Genomic DNA, 26,878 nt, shown 5'->3' on the forward strand with positions numbered 1-26,878 from the left:
CTACAGCCGTCGCGGTTGTTAGATGTTATCGTTTATTATATCATTAACCTGAACATAAAAACGAAATTGCATGATTTATGCATAATAAGAAAATTATAAATTAATTTATACTCTAATGTGTTGTGTACTGTTGAGCCGATAGGAAAAGAAATAGAAATTCATAAAGGTATCAATGATCAGGTAACTCAAGGTGTTAATAAATGATTGAATAGACCAGCATTGCACTTGCGAGGCTTCTGGCAATGTGAGTGTCCATAGGCGGTGGACACTATCACTCAACCTCAGATGAGCCACTTGTCCGAAGAAGGCGATTCATCACGTCTTGGAGGCAGTCCTTTCTCGAAAATATCCCGGCAAAGTTTTGCCTATATTTCGAGATTCTGCAGCCTCCTTTGACAATTGACCGAATGGAAGGGGAGCATTTTCTATGACCAAAGCCCTATGACATAAAATTTTATGAAGAGTTGGTGTCATGGGATGCCATTTATACAAATAAAAGTGTAATTCTGCCATGGATCGTGGATATTTTGAAAACTTTTTAGTGTCAATGCGGAACCCACTTGCCAGTAGGTACTTCTAAAATTACTTTTATTTTCGTTATTCCCTGCGGCTCTTTCGCTCATCACTGCAGCATAATTCAATTCATCGTGAGGTACTTCTGATCTCAGTTTTCTGTTTTGCGCCTTTTCACGCAAGGTCACTTCGGAATTCCTTCGAAGGGCGGCCGGGTTTGTAGAGTCGCCTATCTGGTAGAAAGATGGTGCCCTCAAGCCATTGCACGTTTGTTTCGCAGAAACGGTCTTCTTTGTAGCTCGCCGCGGTCTACTTACACTTGTATTGGTCTAAAAGACTTTAAACTATCGCGGAGTAAATTGATTTGACTATTAGATGATATCATTTGGTCATTTCGGTTAGATTTTCCTCGAGAAAAACCAGTTTTTTGTCTATATTTTTCATTTTACACTGTTTTATTTAGTTGAACAATATCAACTCTTGATATAGTCATCGAGGACTCAACACTTGGACCTGCCGGCAAAAGATAACCGTTGTTTTTAGTACAAAACTGAAAATACTTGTTTTTTTTTCTTCTTAAAACCTCATTGAATTAAATGCCAATAAAATCCGGACGCGGAAAGTGGCGGAAGGTTTTTCTCTTGATAATACAAGTAGAAGGTTCATAGAATACCCTCAAAGAAAAAATATAGCTAAACTCCATTTAACTGATACTCAAATGAACTCGACAAACTTATTATAATGGGAATTATTTGACTCAAAATGATCATGACTGTCTTCAACATTTCATGAATGAAAAAGTGGTTCTAATAGTCTAGTTATGAATTAAAATCTATGTGCATACCCATGCCTGAAGGCTCGATGTATTTTTTGGGGGTTTGCACCACTTTGCACTAAACTCAACAGCGTGAAACTGCACAGAAAAATAGCGAGTGTCGAAAAAACAAACGTGAAACTGCTAGTTTCACGTTTGTTTTTTACGACACAATAGATGACTTCCGACTGACCTTGAAGGTGCAGGGGGTGCATTAGCGGCATGTTTTAACCGGTTGTGTATGAGTAAGGGTCAAGGTAAGGGAGTCAGTCGCGACTGACTTTAACTGTTTACATGAAGTAAGTAGTAGTGGTGCGTTTCTCACGATGAGCACACGTGTGTGAAGTCAGTGGGAAAAATGAATTCGCGAAAACAACTGAAACGACGATTTAATTATTTGTTGAAAAATTTATCAATTTTGCTGTTGAATGAGTTAATAGAAATGGTAGAAAATGAGATAACTAAAAATAAACGACAGTGGGTAAGAAAATGGATTGACGATAGAAACGAAACTGGTGGCTCTGCTTTGTTGCTGAAGCAATTGCGATTTGAAGATCCTGCGGAGTACAAACTGGCTATGAGGATGTCACCACAGAATTTTGACGAATTGCTGTCAATGATATCGAGCTCTTAATTTTTATCGCTAGCGAAAAAATGGTGGTCACTCTACAACGCAGCGGCAGTGACTAACCACGCACTGACTTGTCTGTTTACACGGGGTTTATTTGGCTGGCGCGGGGGTGCGCGGGTGGCGGGGGGCGCCAACTGACTTTAAAATATTCGTGTCCGAATATCCAAGTCAGCGCTGACTTCAAGCCACTGTACTGACTTCAAATCAGTTTACACAGGGTTTTTTTCGGGTCAGCACTGACTTGCCTCGAATTTGTAGTCAGTTACTGACCCTGTGTAAATCAGCTCTTATATTTTAAAATTAAGTATAGGTTGCAGCGCATGCGCGCTGAGACCTGTTGCTGAGCGCACCTCATATTGTATTGGCGTGTTATTTTCACACAATTTTTTTAACCCACACCGTAGTCAAAGCTAGCCGCCAAAGTGGTTCCCCATCGGGAGCCAACAGGTTAAAAGCCTTAGTAAAGTTTTTTTTAGAAAATTATGGAGTCGATAGGCAGTCACCAATGTAATAGTCACCACTCATAACTATTACAAAACGTCCATTTATATAAGCATATCTGACAATATCATTGTGTTTTACTTTATAATCATTTTATACATGTGTGTATACAACTTTAATGAACAAGGCCTACTAAAGTCTGCGGAAGTATCCCACCATTCGTAGAACTGAAATAATCTTACGTAGAAAATTAAACTTTTTGTCTTCGTTTTAAACTTAAACGCAAAAAAAAATTATCGGATATCGCAAAGATTATAACGCAAATTTATTCCTTCTTTTTTGTTTAACGTGTTGGCGTCGGAGCATGTAAAAGCCAAATATTTCGTGAAATAATTTACTCTGAAATAGTTCGGCACTTTCATTGTCAAAAGATAATAGCTTGTACTATATTTCAATAAATGAAAATCCGATTTAATCTAACATTTCTCTCAGTTGATTTTCAGGATTATAAATATATGTAGGTTAAAAAATTAAAGGCTCTGTGAGATTTTAATAGATACTATTTATAGTCCAAGTAATAATAACTTCTAATGGGTGAACTTCAAAAAAAAAGGGTGCGTGTACGCGCGTAAGATATTATACTTCTTTGGCATTATTAAAAATAGATTTGGATTGCATGCAAATAATTAATTACAATTAAATAATCAAAGACTGGAAAAGGAGTCATTATAGTCAATAAAGTTCAGTTTACATTTGAAAAATTAAATAAATAAATATTTATTATTATTCTCTTACATTAAGTGTAACATAAATTCTATTATTATTCGAATGTTGTTTTTAAATTATGTCCAATGCCGTAGCATCTTCCGTGGGCAACTTAATTCTGTTAATTTTGTGTCACGGTGCGCGCGCATCGTAAAATTTCACTCTCATAAATTTTTCATAACGCGCCTAAAGAAGTATAACTTCAAAAATGTTTTGCTGTGTAAATAGTGTTTGGGAACGGTTAAATTTGTGAGCGGCTTGACAAAAACTTGGACTTCGTACCTAACTAAGTCCACTTTTTTGTATATCTTTTGAAATATCAGTCTAGTGGAAAATTTTATGACTCGTAACGATTATTATGTACATTATCAAATGACAATAGGATATGAATTCTAATATCCTATTGTCTCCAATCTCTTTCGTTAATTTTATTCATTGTTAATGGCAAGAATAGTCTTATTTCCTTACTTAGATAATTAATTCTGACTAGGGCTGAAGGGAATATAGAATCTAGATTCTAGACGATGAAATTAAAATTAAAAAAATAAAACACTCCAATAAATAACTTCTCCTTCGTTTTTTACATGTAAAAGTGTGGGCTTTGAAAATGAAAAATGAAAAGAAAAATTTGCTGCGAGTGTATAAGTTCAGCGATGCTTGCAAACACTTTATTTTCGCTGAGATAATTAAAAAGTAATTGAATGCCAACAATTGTGTTATCAAAAAGGTATTTTAATAACTGAAATATTATTATATCGAGTTTTTGAAGTGAAACTTCTTTAGAATCGTTGTGATTTCAAACCGGATGCAACGGAAAAAGCGACAGTAAAAAGAGACAGACACATAAATTAAAAGGATTTGGCGTGGGAGAGAGTGAGATAGGAGGCATTATATAGTGTATAAACTTTAAATTAGTGTGTATTTGAACATTTTCTGAAATAAAAAAACTTATTTAATAAATAAAAATTATTTAATTTTCATCAATGATTTGAAATAAGTAAGTCAAGTAAGTAGTTTAATTATAAAATTAGATTATTTATCAATTTTATTTACAAATCATTAGTTAGTAAACTTTTTGAAATGAAAACTTCGTACTACACTTAATTAAAAGTTTATACACTGTATAATGCTTCCTATGTCATTTTCTCCCACGTTGGATCTTGTGAATTTATTTCAAACTTTTATTATTTTAGTTTTTACCAAATTAAAGTTGATATTAAAGTTATAAATAAAAATTTAACATTAAAATATATATTTTTTTAAAGAAAAGATCCTACATTTAGATAGAGAAAAAGTCTAATTTACATATTTTAGTTATAAAAACTTTGTTTTTGAAGGTTTCACTTCTACCACGTGTGAATTGGACACATGATTTTTTTTTTAAACATGAGTAATAATTTATCTGATGGCGTTTGGTGAAGGTGGCGATGATGACCAAGCCAACAGATAATTTATAAATATAACTATATAATATAACTCTTGTTTTACCCTTTATTCATTTGTTTTAACCAGTATATTTTTGTATCCTACCCGCAGATATAGCTTAACAATTATTGTTACTGACCGACTGTCTAACTATCTACCATTATTAAAATCCTATTTTTATTTTAATATTATATAATTTTTTTGACATTTTAAATTTTAATATTTACGGCATATAATACTGTCTGTACTTCGTAAGTTCTCCATACTTATCCTAAAGAAAAAACATGAAAAAAATATTAATAATTGATGTATTCATTGTATAAAATATATACAAAATATTATATTTGTTTACACTTTGCAGGGTACAAGTAATCTAACACTAAATTTCACGGATATAACGAAAAATTTATTGGTTCGTCATTTTTTTAAAGGAAATTATTCTATGAAATCCATCGCTACGCTGAAAAAAGCGAAATTCCTGTGTTTTATTTGAAAGTTGAATTCTATAAGAAAATTGTGTAATAAAGTGATTAAAATTTAATTTGTTTTGTTTCGCAACCTGTAGACCCCTTAAAACAAATAAGAAAGAACAATAAAAACAATAACTTAAATATATTATTAAAAGGAGTCCCTTTAGACAAGGTTCCGAAGATACTGGCAAAATTCCTTCTTTGAATAGCTAGACTAAATCTTTGTCCGAGGTAGCTGCCAGCTCTTCGGTATCGTGTGATGTCGACTAACCTTTTTGCTAATTCCTTAAAAAGCCATATAGCGCTAAGACTCCACGGACCAAGGGTCTCGACACCGAATGGGACAAAATCATATTCGCAGTCTAGACCCCTGTATTTGCAGGCTTTAGCTTTTTCAGCCGCATCACAAGCCGCACCAGCTCTGTTGTTGGTTCCATGTAGATGGGAAGGGGCCAGTGTGTCTGAACAGGTTGCATCCCATACCAGCACCCGGCCCATCTTCCATGGAATCAAACTCATATCGTCCGGTCTCTTGCCATCGTCTGTTGCAATTCCAGTCGGCTCAAGTAGACTTGGGACGTTGACGGTGGCAAGGGAGTATGATATCGTTAAGTGCGGCATGTCTCGAGAAGCGGCCTGCACTTTTTTGGCATGACAGGCCGTGATGTCCTAGCCTGTCGACATCAGTGCCACAGGGACATATATGAGGAGCGCAGACCGGAACCCCAAGCCGTAGACAGGTTGCTATTCGGAGCATGTCAGGCTCAAGAAAAGTTCCTGTATTTGACGAAGCGTGAAGCCAGTAGCCGGCGTACCCACGGCCAAAAGCCAAGCACGCGCCGAACCTGTACTACAGCTCAAAAGATTGTCATAAGTCATTTGCAAATTATGTCGTCCCAGCTCCTCTGTAAATTTAGATTTAAAATGGAAAATTTTGACCTGGGCCTGCAATTAAGAAAGCGATTCTAGCTTCTTCCAAGCCAGCAATCTCAAAGTTTGAAGGGGATGCCTTTAAAATTTTACTTATGAGATTTGCTAAACTATTGACAGAAGATAGGAAGGCTGGTAAAGCGACACTTTAAATTTTGGGAATCCCTTGGAAGTTGGAATGCTTGGGTCCAAGATTGCTCGTTCAGCTGCATATTAAGAATCGATTCTAAGCTAATTTTGATTACGTCGTCTACTTGTGTCAAAAGATCTGGGTGATTCCTAAAGGAGCAGCAAGGGAGCACACACGTAAATTTTGGGACGAAAAGACAGAATTTTAAGATGCAAAGTGCATAATGAGGACTTATTTCAAGGAGACGGAGCCAAAATATGAAATTGTTGTTTTACTTCATTTAAATTTAAGTCGCAGTTATTTATAAAAAGTTCGCATTTGCTAAAATTAAGCTCCAAACCAGGCTTCCAATTTATTTTTGATTAAAAAAAGGTCCGAAAACACAGAGTCCACATCACCTTCTAGGGTTCCGTCGTCCAAATACCAAACGATGTAATTAGAATTTAATATTAAATAAATTAAAATGTTTGATTATCGGATTTATAGCTAAACTAACAATTGCAGGCCCAAGGGGATCATCCTGTTGACAACCTTCTTTCGAGGACAGTTCATTAGAACGATATAACAATTTTGTTGGGTCAGCGTAACTGAGAAGTAGATAATTATATATTTCCGGTATATGTTGTTTTATTTCCGTCAGCAAATGAATTGATATCAATTCATTTGAGCAACACGTCAGGCTGTCCGTAAGTTAGGAAATAGCGTAGGGCATGGACGGCTGCCTCACACCCTCCTTTTACACCGAAGCCTAACTGTACAGGTTCAAATTCTGAATTTAATTTTGGTAAAATATGTCGAACAGCAATTTTGGAAGCCAGACGTCGTAGTGTTGAACCAACAGCAATTGGTCTCACCCCTCCGTCCTTTTTGGTGAGGGCAATGAGGTTCGCGCCGAAAAAAATAGGAACAATTTCTGTATTGACATTACTGGAATTTAAATTTGATTAAAATTTGGTAATCGAATTTACAAGTTCCTCGCCTGCATCACCCACAGAATGCGATGTTAAGTCTTTCAAATGTTGGGGTGAGATTCCATCCAAACCTGCAGCCGAACCTGGTTTAAAAGAAGAAATGGCAACCGTAACATTTTTGTTTTGAATTTGAAGGCAAGCTTGCCCTGCTGTTGGTGGGTCAAGAAAATATGGGTTTACTGGAGCTGGAGGATGTTTCCGTAAAGCCTGAAGGGTGTCAGGGGTATGTGGCAAGCACGTCGTTGGAGAACAAAAGGCGGTACCTTTAAGATTTCCGTCACAGATTTTGTTTTCGATGAGTTTGTAGTGATTACAAGGGGCAACATGTTTGATTAGAGGATCGGGAAAAGGCGAGGAGCTTACAACACAGTTTTTCTTTATCTTTTGTGTCAAGGATAAATTCGGTTCATTAGATTTTATTATATGTAGAGTGTTGTATGAAAATAAAAATAGGTTCTGCAGTGTACAGAATTGATTATGTAAAATTTCTGGATTGTGACAAATGTGTAGCAACGGTTATTCGAGCTCCTCGAGGGATTCTTTTAAATATGGTTATACTAACTATTAGGTAGGCTAAGATATGTGTGGAAAGGAGTTAGATTGTTGGCTACATAAGTAGGCCCACTTGGAATAATAGGATGGTAAGTATATAGGTAAACTGCTTTTGCTAATACATTTCCTTTGTATTTTTGTAGTGTTTATGTTGAGGCCTTTTAAAGATTTGAATGACTTGTTGCACTGTGTACATGTATGGGTCGCGTATGATCCTATTGACAACATGATACATTTTTGCTTGTGTTCGATATTTCTACGGGAATCGAACCCACAGGTTCCATTGCTACTTCACCCATTGGTTAAGCTAGATACATTTGTCATCTGTGTCTTTTTAGAAGTTTTTGTAATAATTCATTATCTAATATATAAAATTCTCGTGTCACGTGTTTTCGTTGCCATACTCCTCCGAAACGGCTCGACCGATTCTCATGAAATTTTGTGTACTTATTGGGTATGTCTGAGAATCGGCCAACATCTATTTTTCATCCCCCTAAATGTTAGGGGTTGTCCACCCCTAAATTTTATTTTTTATTTTTTAGACAAAATTTTTAATTTCTATTTTTTTATGATACAACATACAAAAATACATACAACCCCTTACTTTCACCCCTCTACGATCAACCCCTATTTTTTTATTATAAATGGCATATGGCAAAACGACGTTTGCCCGGTCAGCTAGTTATAAATAAAATTTTACAAAATAAAAGAAGAGAAGAGGTAAATAGAATATATGTGTGTATTTTAATAATTCCATTTTATATTTCAATGTTACATTTCAAATTCAGATCAATGAATATTCCTAAGTAATCCAGACATTATTACTTTTTTTCAACATATAAAACGAGTATTTGCACGATAAAGGCTAAATCGTTAGTAGATATTTTGTAATTGTACTTTTTGGTGTCAATCATATGCATTTCTAGGCTTAAGTCTTTAAAAAAATCGTCATATAACTCATCCGGGATCTTGAAAGGCACCGCAGCCATTATTCCACCTGAAAATAATGGTACATTAGACGACACACAAAAGTGATTAGCACTAAAAGAGTCGATACCGTGTCGTACCATAACTGTGCCTGGAAAAGTACATAATTATGCCCGCTAGAATCGTGAATGAATGAATCGTGTATTGTCAGAGTTGTGCTCGTTTCCGTACCTGACACGTCCTTAGTACGCTCATGATATGAAACGGTGTAGTGAGACTTATAACATGCTCTATTATAGGTTTAATCGTACATTCGTGGCTTATGTTTGTTTTTTATTTTGCTAATACTTGCTTAATAGCAGTGTTGGCTTCAGCGTGCGACTCTCATACCTGAGGACTGAGGTACATAGTAGCTACGAGGACGTACGTAGGTGCGCAAAAAGTCGACGGCGTGTGTCAGGCACTGGAGGCTGATCACCTACTTGCCTATTACACTTAAACATGATCATGAAACAGATTCAGAATTCTGAGGCCCATATCTAAAGAGGTTGTAGCGCCAATGATTTATTTTGTATACTATAATATAATATATTTATATTTTAATACTTGCTTAAGTCTAATGTTGATAAAAATGTTCTCGAATTTGTTACCGTGTGTGTATGTCTTATTTCCCATTCAACGCCAACACCTACCTTTTAAATCCTCTAGATTATCGTACTTGTGAAATATTATCCTGTGTTCTAATTTCGTTATAGTAAATCCAATTTTTCCTAATAATTGATGCATTTCTTTAAGGGAATCCTGAAAAGAATATATTTTTAATTAAACACAGTAATTTGAGGCTTGTAGATTACGTTCGTGTATTTACGTTGTTATTCCATTTAATCGGTAGATATAGTTAAACTGGCGATCATTTCTTTAAAGTCCCCTTAGAACCCAGGTACGTTTTTGACATACGGGTGTATAGATCACGCTAAATCATTACTCCGAATCTTAATTTTACCTTTATAGCTAAATAGAGATAAAGGTTTCATGTATATGTTATATGCCTGCAATCATCATAAATCATCCCTGAGGTTATAGTCCCCCGTCTATGTCAAGCAGAGAAGACAACCTACTGCAAATGGTCACGAAACATATACTATAAATCTAGGCAGTAGTGATTTAACGATGAATGAGTTTGACGGCTCATTGGTCTAGTGGTTAGTACCCCTGACTGCGAATCCATGGGTCCTGGGTTCGATCCCCGGCTGAGACAAGACATCGATGTGATGAGCATTTGGTGTTGTGCTTATGTCTTGGGTGTTTAAATATGTATTTATATGTCTATCTATCTATAATATGTATGTATATCCGTTGCCTAGTACCCATAACACAAGCTTCACCAGCTTAGCATGGGGTGGTCAATTGGTGTAAATTGTCCAATCTTAAAAAAAAAAAGTGATAATGGTTTTTTTTATATGGGACAGTGGTTCAGTAGTACATCAAGTTGAATAATGTGCGTCTATGTCTAATGTAATAAATTAATTCAATCAACCACAATCGCTCCATTATGGCGGGCCTCCTAGCAAAAAATAATAATAGAAATAAACCCGACTACAAGAATTTTGTTCATTAATATTTTTTATTAAGAAATATTAATTAGCCTTTGCTAGAGTGAATTAAATTATTTATACATACTTGACTGTCATGGTATGGAGATATATATCTTTCAACGTCAAAAACCCATGGCTTCCATTTTTCGTTTTTAGCCAGGGTCCTGTATGCATCGAATAATGATGCTTTTTCTGCGACAATCGCGAAACAACTTCCTTGGTCCCTAAGGATATCGTATATGTTCTGGAACGCAGTTCTGTAAAATAAATATGGCTAAATTGATGTATCAGCTGAAAAAGTTTTAATAAATATAATTTCAGAAGGCGTCGAGTCACCGTCGTATTGTTTTGAGGGTTTATGATCGCACACATACTAATATCGATGCAAAACATACAATGGGTATTGACTTTAAATCCCTTTTTAACAAAAAACATAACCTTAAGAATTTACTGAATACTGCCCTGGGATTCTGTAACTCACTTTTCGAACTCACACAGCGGTTTTTGCATCGGCGGTCGCTCTCAAATCAGTCGTGAAGCAGTCATTTTATGATTTGGCATTCTGATAAACAATAAAATACAAGCTACCACCTTTTCAGAATGCCAAATCATAAAATGACTGCTTCACGACTGATTTGAGAGCGACCGCCGATGCAAAAACCGCTGTGTGAGTTCGAAAAGTGAGTTACAGAATCGCAGGGCTGTTGCTGAATAAGTTAAGAATAAGTTAAGTATTACGTAATTAGGAACAAAATTATACGAATTAAATGAAAGCATGCCCATATATGCAGTCATAGGACAACTGCAACCTATTCTCTCAGCGTATCAGAAATCCAACAAGGCGACAGTTTATAAAATACTTTACAAAAATTATACTTTACTTTTCACAGGGCTCTGATACAAGTCTCGGTATCAAAATTATAATAAATCACCACATTTTATAACAAATCTTGTTAGATGTTGACCAGCTAGCCGTGCTCCTTAAAGCGTAAATTGGAGACCGCTTTACACTTGATCGTTTTCTTGTTATTAAAAAATTGTGCAATTATTTAAAGTCTGTATTAGAGCTATTGTAGTAGATTTTTTGTAAAATGCTTTGAACAAATGTGTCATAATTAGATGTGCATGAAACCGAAGTTCGAAGTTCGACCAGTCATCACAAGTAGCATCCGTTCACGAGTAGGTACAACAAATGACCAGCCATCGACCCCCTCGCCATATTGTAGGCAAAGAGACGCCCGACGCATGGAAGCAACCACAAGCAATGACATTTAAGTAAGCATGACGAATGCCCTTGAAGTCATCCAACCGTGCATGACATACGCAAGCGTAATCTTCGCGCATTGTGACCCCGCCCATTTCCAACGGCTGTAAAGGCCCTTAAGGCCAACAGCGAGATTCTAATTAATAGTAATAAAAAAAATGTGTGCGTGTACTAGGTGTACACACGTAAGAAGTGAAACTTCTTTATGACCTTATTTTTCGAAAAATGATCTACTATATGCAACTTTACAGAAATTGGTTAAACAAAGTTAAATTAGATAAAGTTTAACAAAAGGCTTTTATTATCATAGACATGAATACAAATACAATTATTTCATTTTAACTTATTACTGTACCTACTAAGATTATTACAGAATTTCATTAATTGTAATAGAATTATTAGTATCACTATCATTGTTATCGTTATTATATATTTTTGTTACTAATGGCTTCGAATCTCTTCGGATCAACCGTGGTAGGGCCAAGAAAAAGATGGCGCGTAACCGAAAAATGTGACAAATGTGTGTAAATTTTTTTCCAACGCCGATAAAGAAGTTTGACTTCAAAAAGCAACATGGCTACAAAATTTCTGCCATACTTTGAAGTTTCACTTCAAAAGATGGCGCTTTACGCGCGATTGAAGTAAAACTTCTTTGGCGTTGACGGCATATATAAATGAAATGATTAAATATTTACTTAAATAATAAATATCATATTATAATTTAATTATATTTATTATTCATGTGCTTTACAAAGATTATTCAAATACGAAGGTTAGATCAGCACATGTCAATATAACCTTTTTATTGAATATTATAGAATGTCGCAATCGTCAGAAAATTTATTATTAATTTACTTATTTTAAAAGTAATAAATCAATAAGTATATTTAGAGGTTTTCAAACAACTTTGCAATTTAAAACATTTTTTTTAAAACTGTTTTTATTTTTTTTATTCACTTTTCTATTCTCTTATACAACTTGGTTATTTTTATATAAAATAGACCCGATTTTTAAGATAATAATTTGGTATTAATTTACTTCTTCCAAAATGATAAAATACGAAACTAAGCGAAAAAAACTGGCCTACTGGAACCTTCCCTCTTTAGTGGAATTTTAATTTGGTTACATGTTACTAGTATGGATTTTCATTTTAAATTTAAATATACTAATAATAACATAATTACAAGAATCAGTATCAAATAAAACGAATGAATGCTATCCTAAACCGAGAAGTTTCTTGACTTTAATCAGTTCAAATAATGCACCACTAGATGGCGCTGACAGATTATAAAACGCGCTATCGTATTATTTTAAATAGCGGAAACTACGTTTAAGCGTTACATCCGTCAGAAAAAAGAGCGCGTCTGAGTCACACCGTAGACGCGCCTAAAGAAGTTTTACTTCAAAAATACAAATAATTGAAATAACATATCTTAAAATGCACTTTTAACTTACAAATAAAATTAAGGTATTTCCTATAGCGTTAAAATAAGGTACCTATTACGTTGATAGCAAGAATTTTAATTAATAAAAAGTAAAAGCTGTAATTGAATGACTGATTATGGCGTGTGTTTCTCGCACACATGATAAAAATGTATCATTTCTAAACACTTATTACACATATATGTCGGAGGAATGGCACTGGTATCATCTGCCATCAGATAGCAGTCAACAATCGGCCCCTGTCTCTATCCTTCTCTTACTGGATGCCATCGATTTTAGGTGGTCATAAAAATTATCATTTTGTATTAATGATGTTCCTATATTAAACAAATTTAAAAATAAACAAGTTTAGAGTTAGAGTGCTTGGAGTGATGTGACCTGACCTACACGCCCAAAAAGTCAAATACGTGTCAGTTACAAAAGGCTAATTATTTAGGTATAAAATACAAAAGATATATTAAAGATGCCGCGTAGCACATTAAAAATTATAATTGCGATGAAACTTACTCTTGACGAAGACACCAGTTTAAAGCAAAAAAGGAAATGGCATGGTGGAAACGTTCCCTTAGCTCATCGGGCAGCTCTCCCTCTATGTTAAGGGTAGTGAAATCAACACGTTCCGAAGCATAGTGTTCATTTGCGAATCGTATCATATCTTCACTTATGTCGCACCCCGTCATGGTCTTCGTCGGAATGAACTCTTTGAATATTCTGGATGTCAAACTACCATCGCCACAACCAATGTCTAAGATCTTTGAGTCCATTTTCCAATTGATTATATTCTTATATTCTTTCAGATACTTCATTACATAAGTCTTCGATAGAACATTTGATTTATTATACAATTTGACGTTAAGCATTGTTCATGCGTGCTCTTCGGCTAATGTCTAATAGCGTTTGCGCAGTGGTCAGTTGTTAGATGATGATAGATGTTATCGTCAGAATAAAGGTGAATTCACATTAACCTGATCATTAAAACGAAATGGGATGATTTATGTATAATATCAAAACGATAAATTTAATTTATACTGTAATGTGTTGTCATGTTGAGCAGATAGTAAAATAAATTAAAATTCCCAAAGATATCAACGATCAGGTAACTCAAGGTATTAATAAATAATGAATATAGACCGGCATTGCACTTCTGGCAATGCTAGTGTCCATGGGCGGCATACACTATCACTCAACATTAGATGAGCCTCTTGCCTATTTGCCAAATATTTTAGATTGTTTGATACAACAATAAGGCAGTTAGCGAGAATTATCGTGTACCTAAACATATTTTGCTACTATAGAAAGTAGAGAAGTATTATATGATTTTGAACTTAATTAAAGCGGGTCTAGTCATATGACACGAGTGCTTATGAGTGCGTTCTTTTACTCAATATTGTATATGGCTAGGAAAATCCCGTATTAGTTTTATTTAAAATAGTAGCGTCAGCATCGCTACCGTTATCAACTATTTTATGCCATCAGTTATATGATTTCTGCTTAGTGCAACCTATTGAACTGAGGACCGGTTTTTAATTGGAATCTTGCTGTTGGCCTTAAGGGCCTTCTCATGGCCGGAATGGGCGTTTTTCTGCAACTAGCGCAAGGGTGACTTCTGCGATACTCGGACCTCGGCTTGGGCCGTCGTCAGGCCGATTTTTTTTAAAGGCATCTCGCAGTTGACTATCCAATACTTTCCGCTCTCAGCTAAGAAAAGGTAATTCCCCAAGAAAGGAGGACATTCCACAACTTTAACAAAGTAAGTATACATTAATGATTAATTCAATCAATATCAAATCAATATCAAAATTAAAAGATCTTTGTCACCGTCTTCTGGATATCACCGCCCACTCAGCTGTTAATTTAAAATTCTACTTCTTGTCTTTTTATTCCCAAATTAACATATATACTTTGCTGTTGCTATGAGATCATTCAGTTAGCTTATGGATTTCGATAATCTTTTAAAAAAGTATTTGTAATCTGCTTAAAACGTTACTTTTCGAACATTTTGGATTAAAGCATCGCTCTCTATCCGCTTTGCTCCCAAACTGCCAAAGCGTGGCAAAGTGTGGCTCTTCCAGCATTTCTCTCATCTGCTAACAAGTCAAGTAATAAGTATCAGTCTGGTAGGTAAAACCTTTAGATCTTATTCTTCTAACTACGAGATTGCGGATTAAACAGATGCGCGAAAGGCCTGAACCGCATAGCATATGGCTTAGGCTTGAGTTTGCTTTCTAACCACAATTACAGACCGGGAATTGATAAATTTATGAAAAAAAGGTCAGAAAAAAGTGTATCTGTGCATGCCAAAAACAATAAAGAAAGTTAGAAGTTGCTCCCTTGCATCAGTACTGTTTTCTGTGATGCAAAGTGTCATGTATTATTCCAATGACGAAGCGACGGAGATCCGGACACCCTGTGGTTTTCTTTAAGCTTTTATTAAATTTGAAGGTAAAGTTTGATGTAGTCTGTATCAGAAATGAATCTACTATTCAGAATAAATATAGTTACTATTACATTTTTGTCATTACATCTGATATCTTCGTTTTGTGCTTATAGAGAGTTCATATGCTCCTTATGCTGCTTATGAACATTTGTTCCCGCTTGTGCTTGAGCTTGTGCCCCTGCTTGTGCTTCATACCAATGCTTAGGCTTGCCCGTATCTGCTGATAGGTCACTCTGACTGATGTTATCGTCAGTAGTCGATTTTAAAGGACGTCCCTCACGCGGATCATCATTGAGATTGCTAAGTCCACGCTTAAACTCGTTAAACCAATTGTAAATAGTGGCACGAGATGGGGCTTCATTACTTATGTAGTATATTGCATCACAAATGAATGCAATATACTACATAAGGTTACAAAAGAGTTCTAAAAGTTAAATTCAAAAAAGTTTTCATTAGCAATGTTTCTAACTGGCCAGTTCTAAACGATTTAAGTGTTAGACACGTTATGACATAAATAAAATTTTATAAAATAAAATAGGGAAGCGGTATAAAGAATATATTACGTTTGTGTATTTCATTCATTGTATTTTATATTTCAATTTCAGAACAATTAATAATCCTAAAAAATCGAATCCAGATATTATTACTTTTTTTCAACATATAAAACGAGTATTTGCACATTAAAGAAAAAATCGTTGCTTGATTTTTTGTAATTGTACGTTTTAGTGTCAACCATCTGCATTTCTAGGCTTAAGTCTTTAAAAAAATCGTCACGTAACTCATCCGGGATCTTGAAAGGCACCACAGACATTATTCCACCTGAAAATAATGGTACATTGACGGCACACAAAAGTGATCTGCCCTGCGATTCTGTAACTCACTTTTCGAAGTCACACAGCGGTTTTCGCATCGGCGGTCGCTCTCAAATCAGTCGTGAAGCAGTCATTTTATGATTTGGCATTCTGATAAACAATAAACTACAAGCTCCCACCTTTTCACGACTGATTTGAGAGCGACCGCCTATGCGACAACCGCTGTGTGACTTCGAAAAGTGAGTTACAGAATCGCAGGGCAGTACTAAAAGAGTCTGCCGAAATGATGCTAGACCGTTCCATCATATTTGATTGGAAATGTTTGCAAAATATCCACGCAGAATAAAATCTATAGAGCGACGACACGCAGATGAATCGTGAATAACCAGATACTTCGGTTACTAAATGCGCTGTCAGTGTTGTGGTCGTTTCCGTACTTGACACATTCATAGACGGCTCATTGGTCTAGTAGTACCCCTGACTGCGTATCCATGGGTCCTGGGTTCGATCCCCGGCTGAGACAAGACATCGATGTGATGAGCATTTGGTGTTGTGCTTAGGTCTTGGGTGTTTAATAAATATGTATTTTTATGTGTATCTATCTATAATATGTATGTAGATCCGTTGCCTAGTACCCATAACACAAGCTTCACCAGCTTAGCATGGGACTAGGTCAATTGGTGTGAATTGTCTATATAAAAAAAAAATAGTACGCTCATGTTGTGAGACGGTGTAGGTGACTCATAATATGCTCTATTAAAGGTTTAGTTGTACATACACAGTGTACATTCGTGGCTTATGTTTTATTTTTGTTTTGCTTGTACTTGCTTAAGTCTAAAGTTGATAAAAATGTTGTCGAATTTGTTACATGTCTGTACCTAATCCCATTCGACGACATATCCTACCTTTCAATTTCTCAAAATTTTCGTACTCGTGAAATATCATCTTGAGTTCTAATTTTGTTATAGTAAATCCAATTTTGTCTAATAATTGTTGCATTTCTTTAAGGGAATCCTGAAAATAATCTATTTTAAATATAACGCAGTAACTTGGTAATTGTAGGTTTCAGGCTTTTGATATTCTGTAGTTTGATATTCAGGAGTTCTCGGTTTTTTTTACTCAGACTCTTAATCTTACCTTTGCAGCTAAAAAAAGGTTAAAGTTTTATTATGTTAAGGTTATATAGGTGCTACTCCAATGACCGAGATTGTAGTCTCCGGCTGTGTCAGGCCCAAAGGAAAACCTATTAGAAAAAAATAAGTGATCACGAAACATAAACATAAATCTAGGACCAGACTTCTAGTACATTAAGTTAAATAATGCACTTCTTTGTCTAAATACTAAGTACTAAATCCAATCAACCACAATCGCTGCAACATGGCGGGCCTCCGGGCAAAAAATAATACTAGAAATGTAAAAATAATAATTAGCCTTTGCTAGAGTAAATTAAATAATGTTATATATACTTGACTGTCATGGTATGGAGATATATATCTTTCAACGTCAAAAACCCATGGTTTCCATTTTTCGGCTTTAGCAAGGGTCCTGTATGCATCGAATAATGATTCTTTTCCTGTGACAATCGCGAAACAACTTCCTTGGTCCCTAAGCATATCGTATATGTTCTGGAACGCAGTTCTGTAAAATCAACATAAAAAATAAATACAAAAAAATATAACCTCCAGAATGTACTTAATACTCCAGAAATTATTATTATTATTATTGAACCTATTCTATCAGCGTGTCAGAAATCCAACAACGCGACAATTTATAAAATACTTTACAAGAAGATTATATTTCACAAGGCAACACAAGTCTCAGCATAAAAATTATAATAAATCAATTAAAGAAGTGACCAGGTTTTAGATCAAATAATATTATATTGGATTAAAAAAATATTGGTCGTTTGTAAAGTAGGTTTACGATCGAGATGTTTACGTGATGACGTCTAATTGGTGATATAAGTTTTTGGGAAGTAAGGAATTAATGAAGATAACAATTTTTTCAAATTTTAAATTACATCTATCGTTTTATTCACACTTTTGATGATAAATTTCGGGTGTAAAATGACAAGTTTACTTATTCGACTATGATATACATTTTTCTTCATACATTCACGGAATGACTGGCAGCGCTCGAGATGAGACGGGAAATCGGTCCGTCTCTCTCTCGTTATACCTGCGATCGCGCTCGTGAGGTTTTGGTGTGACACAAGTTTCTGAACATGTCACCCGACTAAAACGATTTTAAAGACGTTATCACGTCAAAATATATAAATAGAAATCTATAGATGGTTTTCATGACCGCTTTGATAACATATCTCGACATATGTTAACTAGCCAGCCTTTGTAAATTGGTAAATTGTAGACCACCTTACACATGATGCTTTGAATATTTGTGTCATATAAGCCCCGCACGTTGACATTGCGATGGAACCTTGTCACAATAAAAGCTACGTGACGTCATCCACCGCAGAAAAGTACAGACAACAAAAAAGTTAATAATAATAATATTCATTTATTTGCCTGTATGTTTCACGAGCGCGGCTGTTAATTACTTTCTTGCTCATTTTAATAGGATTAGTATGATAACAAAACAAAACAACAAAAATAAAACAGGATAACAAAATAAAAAAGCAATAACGTGGTAGATATACTCAATACGCGTAAGCGCTTAAAGCGCGTTAATGTAGTAATATTTGAACCATTTTGTATATATTATGTATTCCATCTTTAGCTATATCTTTAGTATAATAGTTTTTTGTAATATATAATTTATATTAGATTTAGGATTACGAAATAAATATAGAAATCGTATGGAAATACATACGACCTGTCAAATACTGTTTAAATACAAAATTATCGTAAAGACATAATATATACGAATATTTTAGGAAACTGTCGATAAGTTCGTATTCGTTTGGTTTCAGCATAATAACTAAATGTCTGAAGGTTAATTACACTTCAAAACAATCGAGCAATTACTGAGATAGAAAAGATAATAATAAGACGCAGAAGTTTATATACATTACGTTTTCATTTAAAAAAAAAATATATAAACATAGGTACTTTTATAAAATTGTCTGTAAGTCTAATACCAGTAGTAGTGGGATCGATTCCCGTCTGTGAAACAATAGACTTTCTGTTGTGTTGTGAAGGCTGATCGGCTACTTGTCTATAAATTAGATTATTTACGTAGTAGTAGTTTCGTACGAGATAACAAAAAATGCGTGAAAAATAATTTGTATTATATTAATATATTGTGAATTCTACTCATATTAAAGTTTGATATATAATTATGCAACTTTAATTGTATAATTGACATAACACGTCCATAAAATGCACTTTTAAATTAAATTAAAGTACTTCCTATAGCGTTAATAATTAAATTCAAATTCAAAAATTTATTCACGTAGGTAACACAATGTACACTTGTGATGCGTCATTAAAGGTACTAGCCTAAGGTACTGTACCCCGCCATGCTTCGCTGCGAGTGTTTTCCTCACTTCCGGCAGATGGCGTGGTCACTGGTACACAGCTGATCGTTAAAAAAACTGTTTTTCGCGGTCACAGGTATTTGACTGATGCAAAAAATTGGTAAATCACAATCCTTGACGCGTATTATATATCATGCTAAAATTTCAGCTCAATCGGTGTACCGATACGCTTCAAAAACTCAAGTTTGAGCGTACACATACCAACATAACATTTTTATATAATATAGATTACCTTGACCTTTATTAAATAATTATAATTACCTAATAGAAATGAACGTAATAAGTTATAAATTAATTCAGTTGTGTTTCTCGCATACAGGAAAAAGATTTATCATTCCTAAACACTTATTATGTATGTATATAAATTACCAACCTATTTATTTATTTATGCTTTATTACCTTATTCAGAAACATACACACAAGTTATAAGGCAACGGGCGGCAAATATTGTAATATTTACTATATTACAATAGATTTATTTTAATATTCTCAAAGTGATAAAGGTTTAAGTGCGATATAAAGTCAAAGGATTATGACAGCTTAAAATCATTTATGACAACCTAAAATCGATTTTATGAAGATATGTTTATTATAAACGTTCATTTTGCATTTATATTATATATTTAATAAATTTAATTAAAATTAAGGTAAGTGCTTTAGGACGAACATGATATTAACTACACGCCCAAAAAGTCAAATATGTGTCAGACACAGAAGGGTAACTACTTATGTATAAAATACAAAAGATATATAGATGCCGAAAAAATATAAACGATTTTAAAACAAATGGTGACTTTCACCAGTATAATACGCGAAATAGAACTAATTTGAGTGTACCTACGACCAACCAGAAAAAATCGTTGCTTGATTTTTTGTAATTGTACGTTTTAGTGTCAACCATCTGCATTTCTAGGCTTAAGTCTTTAAAAAAATCGTCACGTAACTCATCCGGGATCTTGAAAGGCACCACAGACATTATTCCACCTGAAAATAATGGTACATTGACGGCACACAAAAGTGATCTGCCCTGCGATTCTGTAACTCACGACTGATTTGAGAGCGACCGCCTATGCGACAACCGCTGTGTGACTTCGAAAAGTGAGTTACAGAATCGCAGGGCAGTACTAAAAGAGTCTGCCGAAATGATGCTAGACCGTTCCATCATATTTGATTGGAAATGTTTGCAAAATATCCACGCAGAATAAAATCTATAGAGCGACGACACGCAGATGAATCGTGAATAACCAGATACTTCGGTTACTAAATGCGCTGTCAGTGTTGTGGTCGTTTCCGTACTTGACACATTCATAGACGGCTCATTGGTCTAGTAGTACCCCTGACTGCGTATCCATGGGTCCTGGGTTCGATCCCCGGCTGAGACAAGACATCGATGTGATGAGCATTTGGTGTTGTGCTTAGGTCTTGGGTGTTTAATAAATATGTATTTTTATGTGTATCTATCTATAATATGTATGTAGATCCGTTGCCTAGTACCCATAACACAAGCTTCACCAGCTTAGCATGGGACTAGGTCAATTGGTGTGAATTGTCTATATAAAAAAAAAATAGTACGCTCATGTTGTGAGACGGTGTAGGTGACTCATAATATGCTCTATTAAAGGTTTAGTTGTACATACACAGTGTACATTCGTGGCTTATGTTTTATTTTTGTTTTGCTTGTACTTGCTTAAGTCTAAAGTTGATAAAAATGTTGTCGAATTTGTTACATGTCTGTACCTAATCCCATTCGACGACATATCCTACCTTTCAATTTCTCAAAATTTTCGTACTCGTGAAATATCATCTTGAGTTCTAATTTTGTTATAGTAAATCCAATTTTGTCTAATAATTGTTGCATTTCTTTAAGGGAATCCTGAAAATAATCTATTTTAAATATAACGCAGTAACTTGGTAATTGTAGGTTTCAGGCTTTTGATATTCTGTAGTTTGATATTCAGGAGTTCTCGGTTTTTTTTACTCAGACTCTTAATCTTACCTTTGCAGCTAAAAAAAGGTTAAAGTTTTATTATGTTAAGGTTATATAGGTGCTACTCCAATGACCGAGATTGTAGTCTCCGGCTGTGTCAGGCCCAAAGGAAAACCTATTAGAAAAAAATAAGTGATCACGAAACATAAACATAAATCTAGGACCAGACTTCTAGTACATTAAGTTAAATAATGCACTTCTTTGTCTAAATACTAAGTACTAAATCCAATCAACCACAATCGCTGCAACATGGCGGGCCTCCGGGCAAAAAATAATACTAGAAATGTAAAAATAATAATTAGCCTTTGCTAGAGTAAATTAAATAATGTTATATATACTTGACTGTCATGGTATGGAGATATATATCTTTCAACGTCAAAAACCCATGGTTTCCATTTTTCGGCTTTAGCAAGGGTCCTGTATGCATCGAATAATGATTCTTTTCCTGTGACAATCGCGAAACAACTTCCTTGGTCCCTAAGCATATCGTATATGTTCTGGAACGCAGTTCTGTAAAATCAACATAAAAAATAAATACAAAAAAATATAACCTCCAGAATGTACTTAATACTCCAGAAATTATTATTATTATTATTGAACCTATTCTATCAGCGTGTCAGAAATCCAACAACGCGACAATTTATAAAATACTTTACAAGAAGATTATATTTCACAAGGCAACACAAGTCTCAGCATAAAAATTATAATAAATCAATTAAAGAAGTGACCAGGTTTTAGATCAAATAATATTATATTGGATTAAAAAAATATTGGTCGTTTGTAAAGTAGGTTTACGATCGAGATGTTTACGTGATGACGTCTAATTGGTGATATAAGTTTTTGGGAAGTAAGGAATTAATGAAGATAACAATTTTTTCAAATTTTAAATTACATCTATCGTTTTATTCACACTTTTGATGATAAATTTCGGGTGTAAAATGACAAGTTTACTTATTCGACTATGATATACATTTTTCTTCATACATTCACGGAATGACTGGCAGCGCTCGAGATGAGACGGGAAATCGGTCCGTCTCTCTCTCGTTATACCTGCGATCGCGCTCGTGAGGTTTTGGTGTGACACAAGTTTCTGAACATGTCACCCGACTAAAACGATTTTAAAGACGTTATCACGTCAAAATATATAAATAGAAATCTATAGATGGTTTTCATGACCGCTTTGATAACATATCTCGACATATGTTAACTAGCCAGCCTTTGTAAATTGGTAAATTGTAGACCACCTTACACATGATGCTTTGAATATTTGTGTCATATAAGCCCCGCACGTTGACATTGCGATGGAACCTTGTCACAATAAAAGCTACGTGACGTCATCCACCGCAGAAAAGTACAGACAACAAAAAAGTTAATAATAATAATATTCATTTATTTGCCTGTATGTTTCACGAGCGCGGCTGTTAATTACTTTCTTGCTCATTTTAATAGGATTAGTATGATAACAAAACAAAACAACAAAAATAAAACAGGATAACAAAATAAAAAAGCAATAACGTGGTAGATATACTCAATACGCGTAAGCGCTTAAAGCGCGTTAATGTAGTAATATTTGAACCATTTTGTATATATTATGTATTCCATCTTTAGCTATATCTTTAGTATAATAGTTTTTTGTAATATATAATTTATATTAGATTTAGGATTACGAAATAAATATAGAAATCGTATGGAAATACATACGACCTGTCAAATACTGTTTAAATACAAAATTATCGTAAAGACATAATATATACGAATATTTTAGGAAACTGTCGATAAGTTCGTATTCGTTTGGTTTCAGCATAATAACTAAATGTCTGAAGGTTAATTACACTTCAAAACAATCGAGCAATTACTGAGATAGAAAAGATAATAATAAGACGCAGAAGTTTATATACATTACGTTTTCATTTAAAAAAAAAATATATAAACATAGGTACTTTTATAAAATTGTCTGTAAGTCTAATACCAGTAGTAGTGGGATCGATTCCCGTCTGTGAAACAATAGACTTTCTGTTGTGTTGTGAAGGCTGATCGGCTACTTGTCTATAAATTAGATTATTTACGTAGTAGTAGTTTCGTACGAGATAACAAAAAATGCGTGAAAAATAATTTGTATTATATTAATATATTGTGAATTTTACTCATATTAAAGTTTGATATATAATTATGCAACTTTAATTGTATAATTGACATAACACGTCCATAAAATGCACTTTTAAATTAAATTAAAGTACTTCCTATAGCGTTAATAATTAAATTCAAATTCAAAAATTTATTCACGTAGGTAACACAATGTACACTTGTGATGCGTCATTAAAGGTACTAGCCTAAGGTACTGTACCCCGCCATGCTTCGCTGCGAGTGTTTTCCTCACTTCCGGCAGATGGCGTGGTCACTGGTACACAGCTGATCGTTAAAAAAACTGTTTTTCGCGGTCACAGGTATTTGACTGATGCAAAAAATTGGTAAATCACAATCCTTGACGCGTATTATATATCATGCTAAAATTTCAGCTCAATCGGTGTACCGATACGCTTCAAAAACTCAAGTTTGAGCGTACACATACCAACATAACATTTTTATATAATATAGATTACCTTGACCTTTATTAAATAATTATAATTACCTAATAGAAATGAATGTAATAAGTTATAAATTAATTCAGTTGTGTTTCTCGCATACAGGAAAAAGATTTATCATTCCTAAACACTTATTATGTATGTATATAAATTACCAACCTATTTATTTATTTATGCTTTATTACCTTATTCAGAAACATACACACAAGTTATAAGGCAACGGGCGGCAAATATTGTAATATTTACTATATTACAATAGATTTATTTTAATATTCTCAAAGTGATAAAGGTTTAAGTGCGATATAAAGTCAAAGGATTATGACAGCTTAAAATCATTTATGACAACCTAAAATCGATTTTATGAAGATATGTTTATTATAAACGTTCATTTTGCATTTATATTATATATTTAATAAATTTAATTAAAATTAAGGTAAGTGCTTTAGGACGAACATGATATTAACTACACGCCCAAAAAGTCAAATATGTGTCAGACACAGAAGGGTAACTACTTATGTATAAAATACAAAAGATATATAGATGCCGAAAAAATATAAACGATTTTAAAACAAATGGTGACTTTCACCAGTATAATACGCGAAATAGAACTAATTTGAGTGTACCTACGACCAACCAGGCTCCAAAAGATAAACCACTCCTTATATGGAAATTGTATTCGTTTTTACAACAAACTCCCAAGCGAAATTAGAGAATTATCACTAAATAAATTCAAAGTCCTTGTTAAACGAAAATTAATCAACAAAGCTTTTTATAAATTTGAGGACTACTTAAATGATCCTAATCCTTGGGATTGAATTGCTCCAGTTCAAACAATTTGTATGACAATACTTGGCGATTAAAAAGAGTGGCGGAAAGTTTCTTGCCAGTTCTTCTTACCCGCTCTACGCCCTTGACTTGCGAACTGGTAGTAAATGTAAATTTATGATTAATTTAACTTGACAATTCAAAAGTGTACTTGGTTACCCACTTGAATAAAGATATTTTGAGTTTGAGTTTGAGTTCGAGTAGCACGTGCCAAAAATTATAAATTACAATTGCGATGTACTTACTCTTGACGAGGACACCAGTTTAAAGCAAAAAAGGAAATGGCATGGTGGAAACGGTTCTTTAGCTGATCGGGCAGCTCTCCCTCTATGTTAAGGGTAGTGAAATTAACACGTTCCGAAGCATAGTGTTCATTTGCGAATCGTATCATATCTTCACTTATGTCACAGCCTGTCATGGTCTTACCAGTAGGAATTATTTCTTTGAATATTTTTGATGACAAACTCCCATCGCCACAACCAATATCTAGGATCGATGAGTCTATTTTCCAATCGATTATATTCTTATATTCTTCTAAACACTTCAATGTATTAGTCTTCTGTAGAGCATTTGATTTATTATACAATTTAGCGTTAATCATTGTTCGTGCGTGCTTTTCAGCTAATTTCTGATAGCGTTTGCGCAGCGGTCAGGTAGTAAGGGTTAGATGTTATCGTCAGAATAAAGGCGAATTCACATTAAACTAAATATTACAATGAAATGGAATGATATACTCACATTACGAAAATGATAAATTTAATATATACATTATTCTGTAATGTGAGTCATGTTTGCCGATAGGAAAAAAATTGTAATTGACAATGATATCAATGATCAGGTTACTCAAGGTGTTAATGAATGACGAATATAGATCGGCATTGCACTTGCGAACCTTCTGGCGGCAGCGGACACTAACACTCAACATCGGGTGACCCTGTTCTATAAAAAAACGTGTGTGTACTTATGTACACGCGTTGGATAAAAAAATATTTTGCCTTATTCTACTTTTGTAGAAAGTACGACACTAACAATAGAAAAAAAATACTCTCATCATTTTTCCCTAACGCGTATACATAAGTACACACACGTTTTTTTAAAAAATTACAATCGAAATGAGGACCAGCTTTTGATTTTTAAAAGAAATCTTGCCGTTGGCCTCAAGGGCCTTGACATGGCCGGAATGTTTTCCCGTCGCGGGTCGGTCGAGGACCTATTCATCATAGATATGTCATCGACTAACAAACAGGTCTTTATATACAACATATTTGCTACCCTGATTATTACTGCGTGATGTTAAATCTTTTAGATGTTGGTGACAACCCATTCAGGCCAGCAGCTGAACCTGGTTTATAGGAAATTATGGTGCTTAAAATTTCTTGACTAAATTCGAAGGCAGGCCTGGACATCTATGGGAAAAGGGTGAGAAAAAAAGTATCTGCGATATATTCTCTTTGGTTTGTGCATGCCAAAATCAAATAAAGAAAAGTTAGAAGTTGCTCCATGCATCTGTACTGTTTTCTGTGATGTATGATTAACGACGAATTGATGGAGATCCGGGCACCCCGTGGTATTCTTCTTGCAACTGGATAACCTTTAATTAAAATTGAAAGTAAAGTTTGATGTAGTCTGGTGTGTACAGAATGAATTTTTTGTTCAATATTGTATTGTTCTCATTACATCTGATATATTTGTGCTTTTAAAATTATGCTTGTGCTCCTGTTGATGCATTTGTTGATTGTTTCCCGCTTCTGCTTGAACTTGTGCGCCAACTTGAGCTTTATGCGTTGCACTGCGTTTTTTTACTATCTTCATGTACTTATTATTATCAGGCGTGTGGAGATATTTCTTTATGTTATATTTTTATTATT

The 26,878-nt window shown here is 34.4% G+C and overlaps 1 protein-coding gene and 1 long non-coding RNA gene across 2 annotated transcripts; both read right to left on the bottom strand.

The window, feature by feature from the left end:
* Window positions 1-8,362: 8,362 nt before the first annotated feature.
* On the bottom strand, window positions 8,363-25,709 carry LOC125055335 (juvenile hormone acid O-methyltransferase-like). Its single transcript, XM_047657768.1, has 5 exons — window positions 25,414-25,709; window positions 13,379-13,536; window positions 10,250-10,421; window positions 9,262-9,370; window positions 8,363-8,639 (listed from the first exon to the last, which is right to left on the bottom strand). Exons 1-5 carry the CDS (start codon window positions 25,609-25,611, stop codon window positions 8,464-8,466), a joined length of 813 nt encoding a protein of 270 aa, XP_047513724.1. The 5' UTR covers window positions 25,612-25,709; the 3' UTR covers window positions 8,363-8,463.
* LOC125055343 lies at window positions 15,880-17,777 on the bottom strand. The gene is made up of 3 exons (XR_007117851.1): window positions 17,587-17,777; window positions 17,026-17,134; window positions 15,880-16,127 (listed from the first exon to the last, which is right to left on the bottom strand). It is a non-coding gene; the product is annotated as an uncharacterized LOC125055343 (long non-coding RNA).
* Window positions 25,710-26,878: the final 1,169 nt, after the last annotated feature.

This window comes from Pieris napi, chromosome 13, assembly GCF_905475465.1.
Source record: "Pieris napi chromosome 13, ilPieNapi1.2, whole genome shotgun sequence".
In the NCBI taxonomy this organism is placed as follows: domain Eukaryota; kingdom Metazoa; phylum Arthropoda; class Insecta; order Lepidoptera; family Pieridae; genus Pieris; species Pieris napi.

What these genes read in the sequence shown, in the direction of transcription:
- LOC125055335 (XM_047657768.1), bottom strand. Translation starts at nt 25,611, where the DNA reads ATGATTAACGCTAAATTGTATAATAAATCAAATGCTCTACAGAAGACT. An exon ending in AGACCATGACAGGCTGTGAC is followed by an intron (nt 13,537 to 25,413) that starts ATAAGTGAAGAT and finishes ACGGGGTGCGAC; the next exon opens with ATAAGTGAAGATATGATACG. An exon ending in AACTGGTGTCTTCGTCAAGA is followed by an intron (nt 10,422 to 13,378) that starts GTAAGTTTCATC and finishes TTTATTTTACAG; the next exon opens with AACTGCGTTCCAGAACATAT.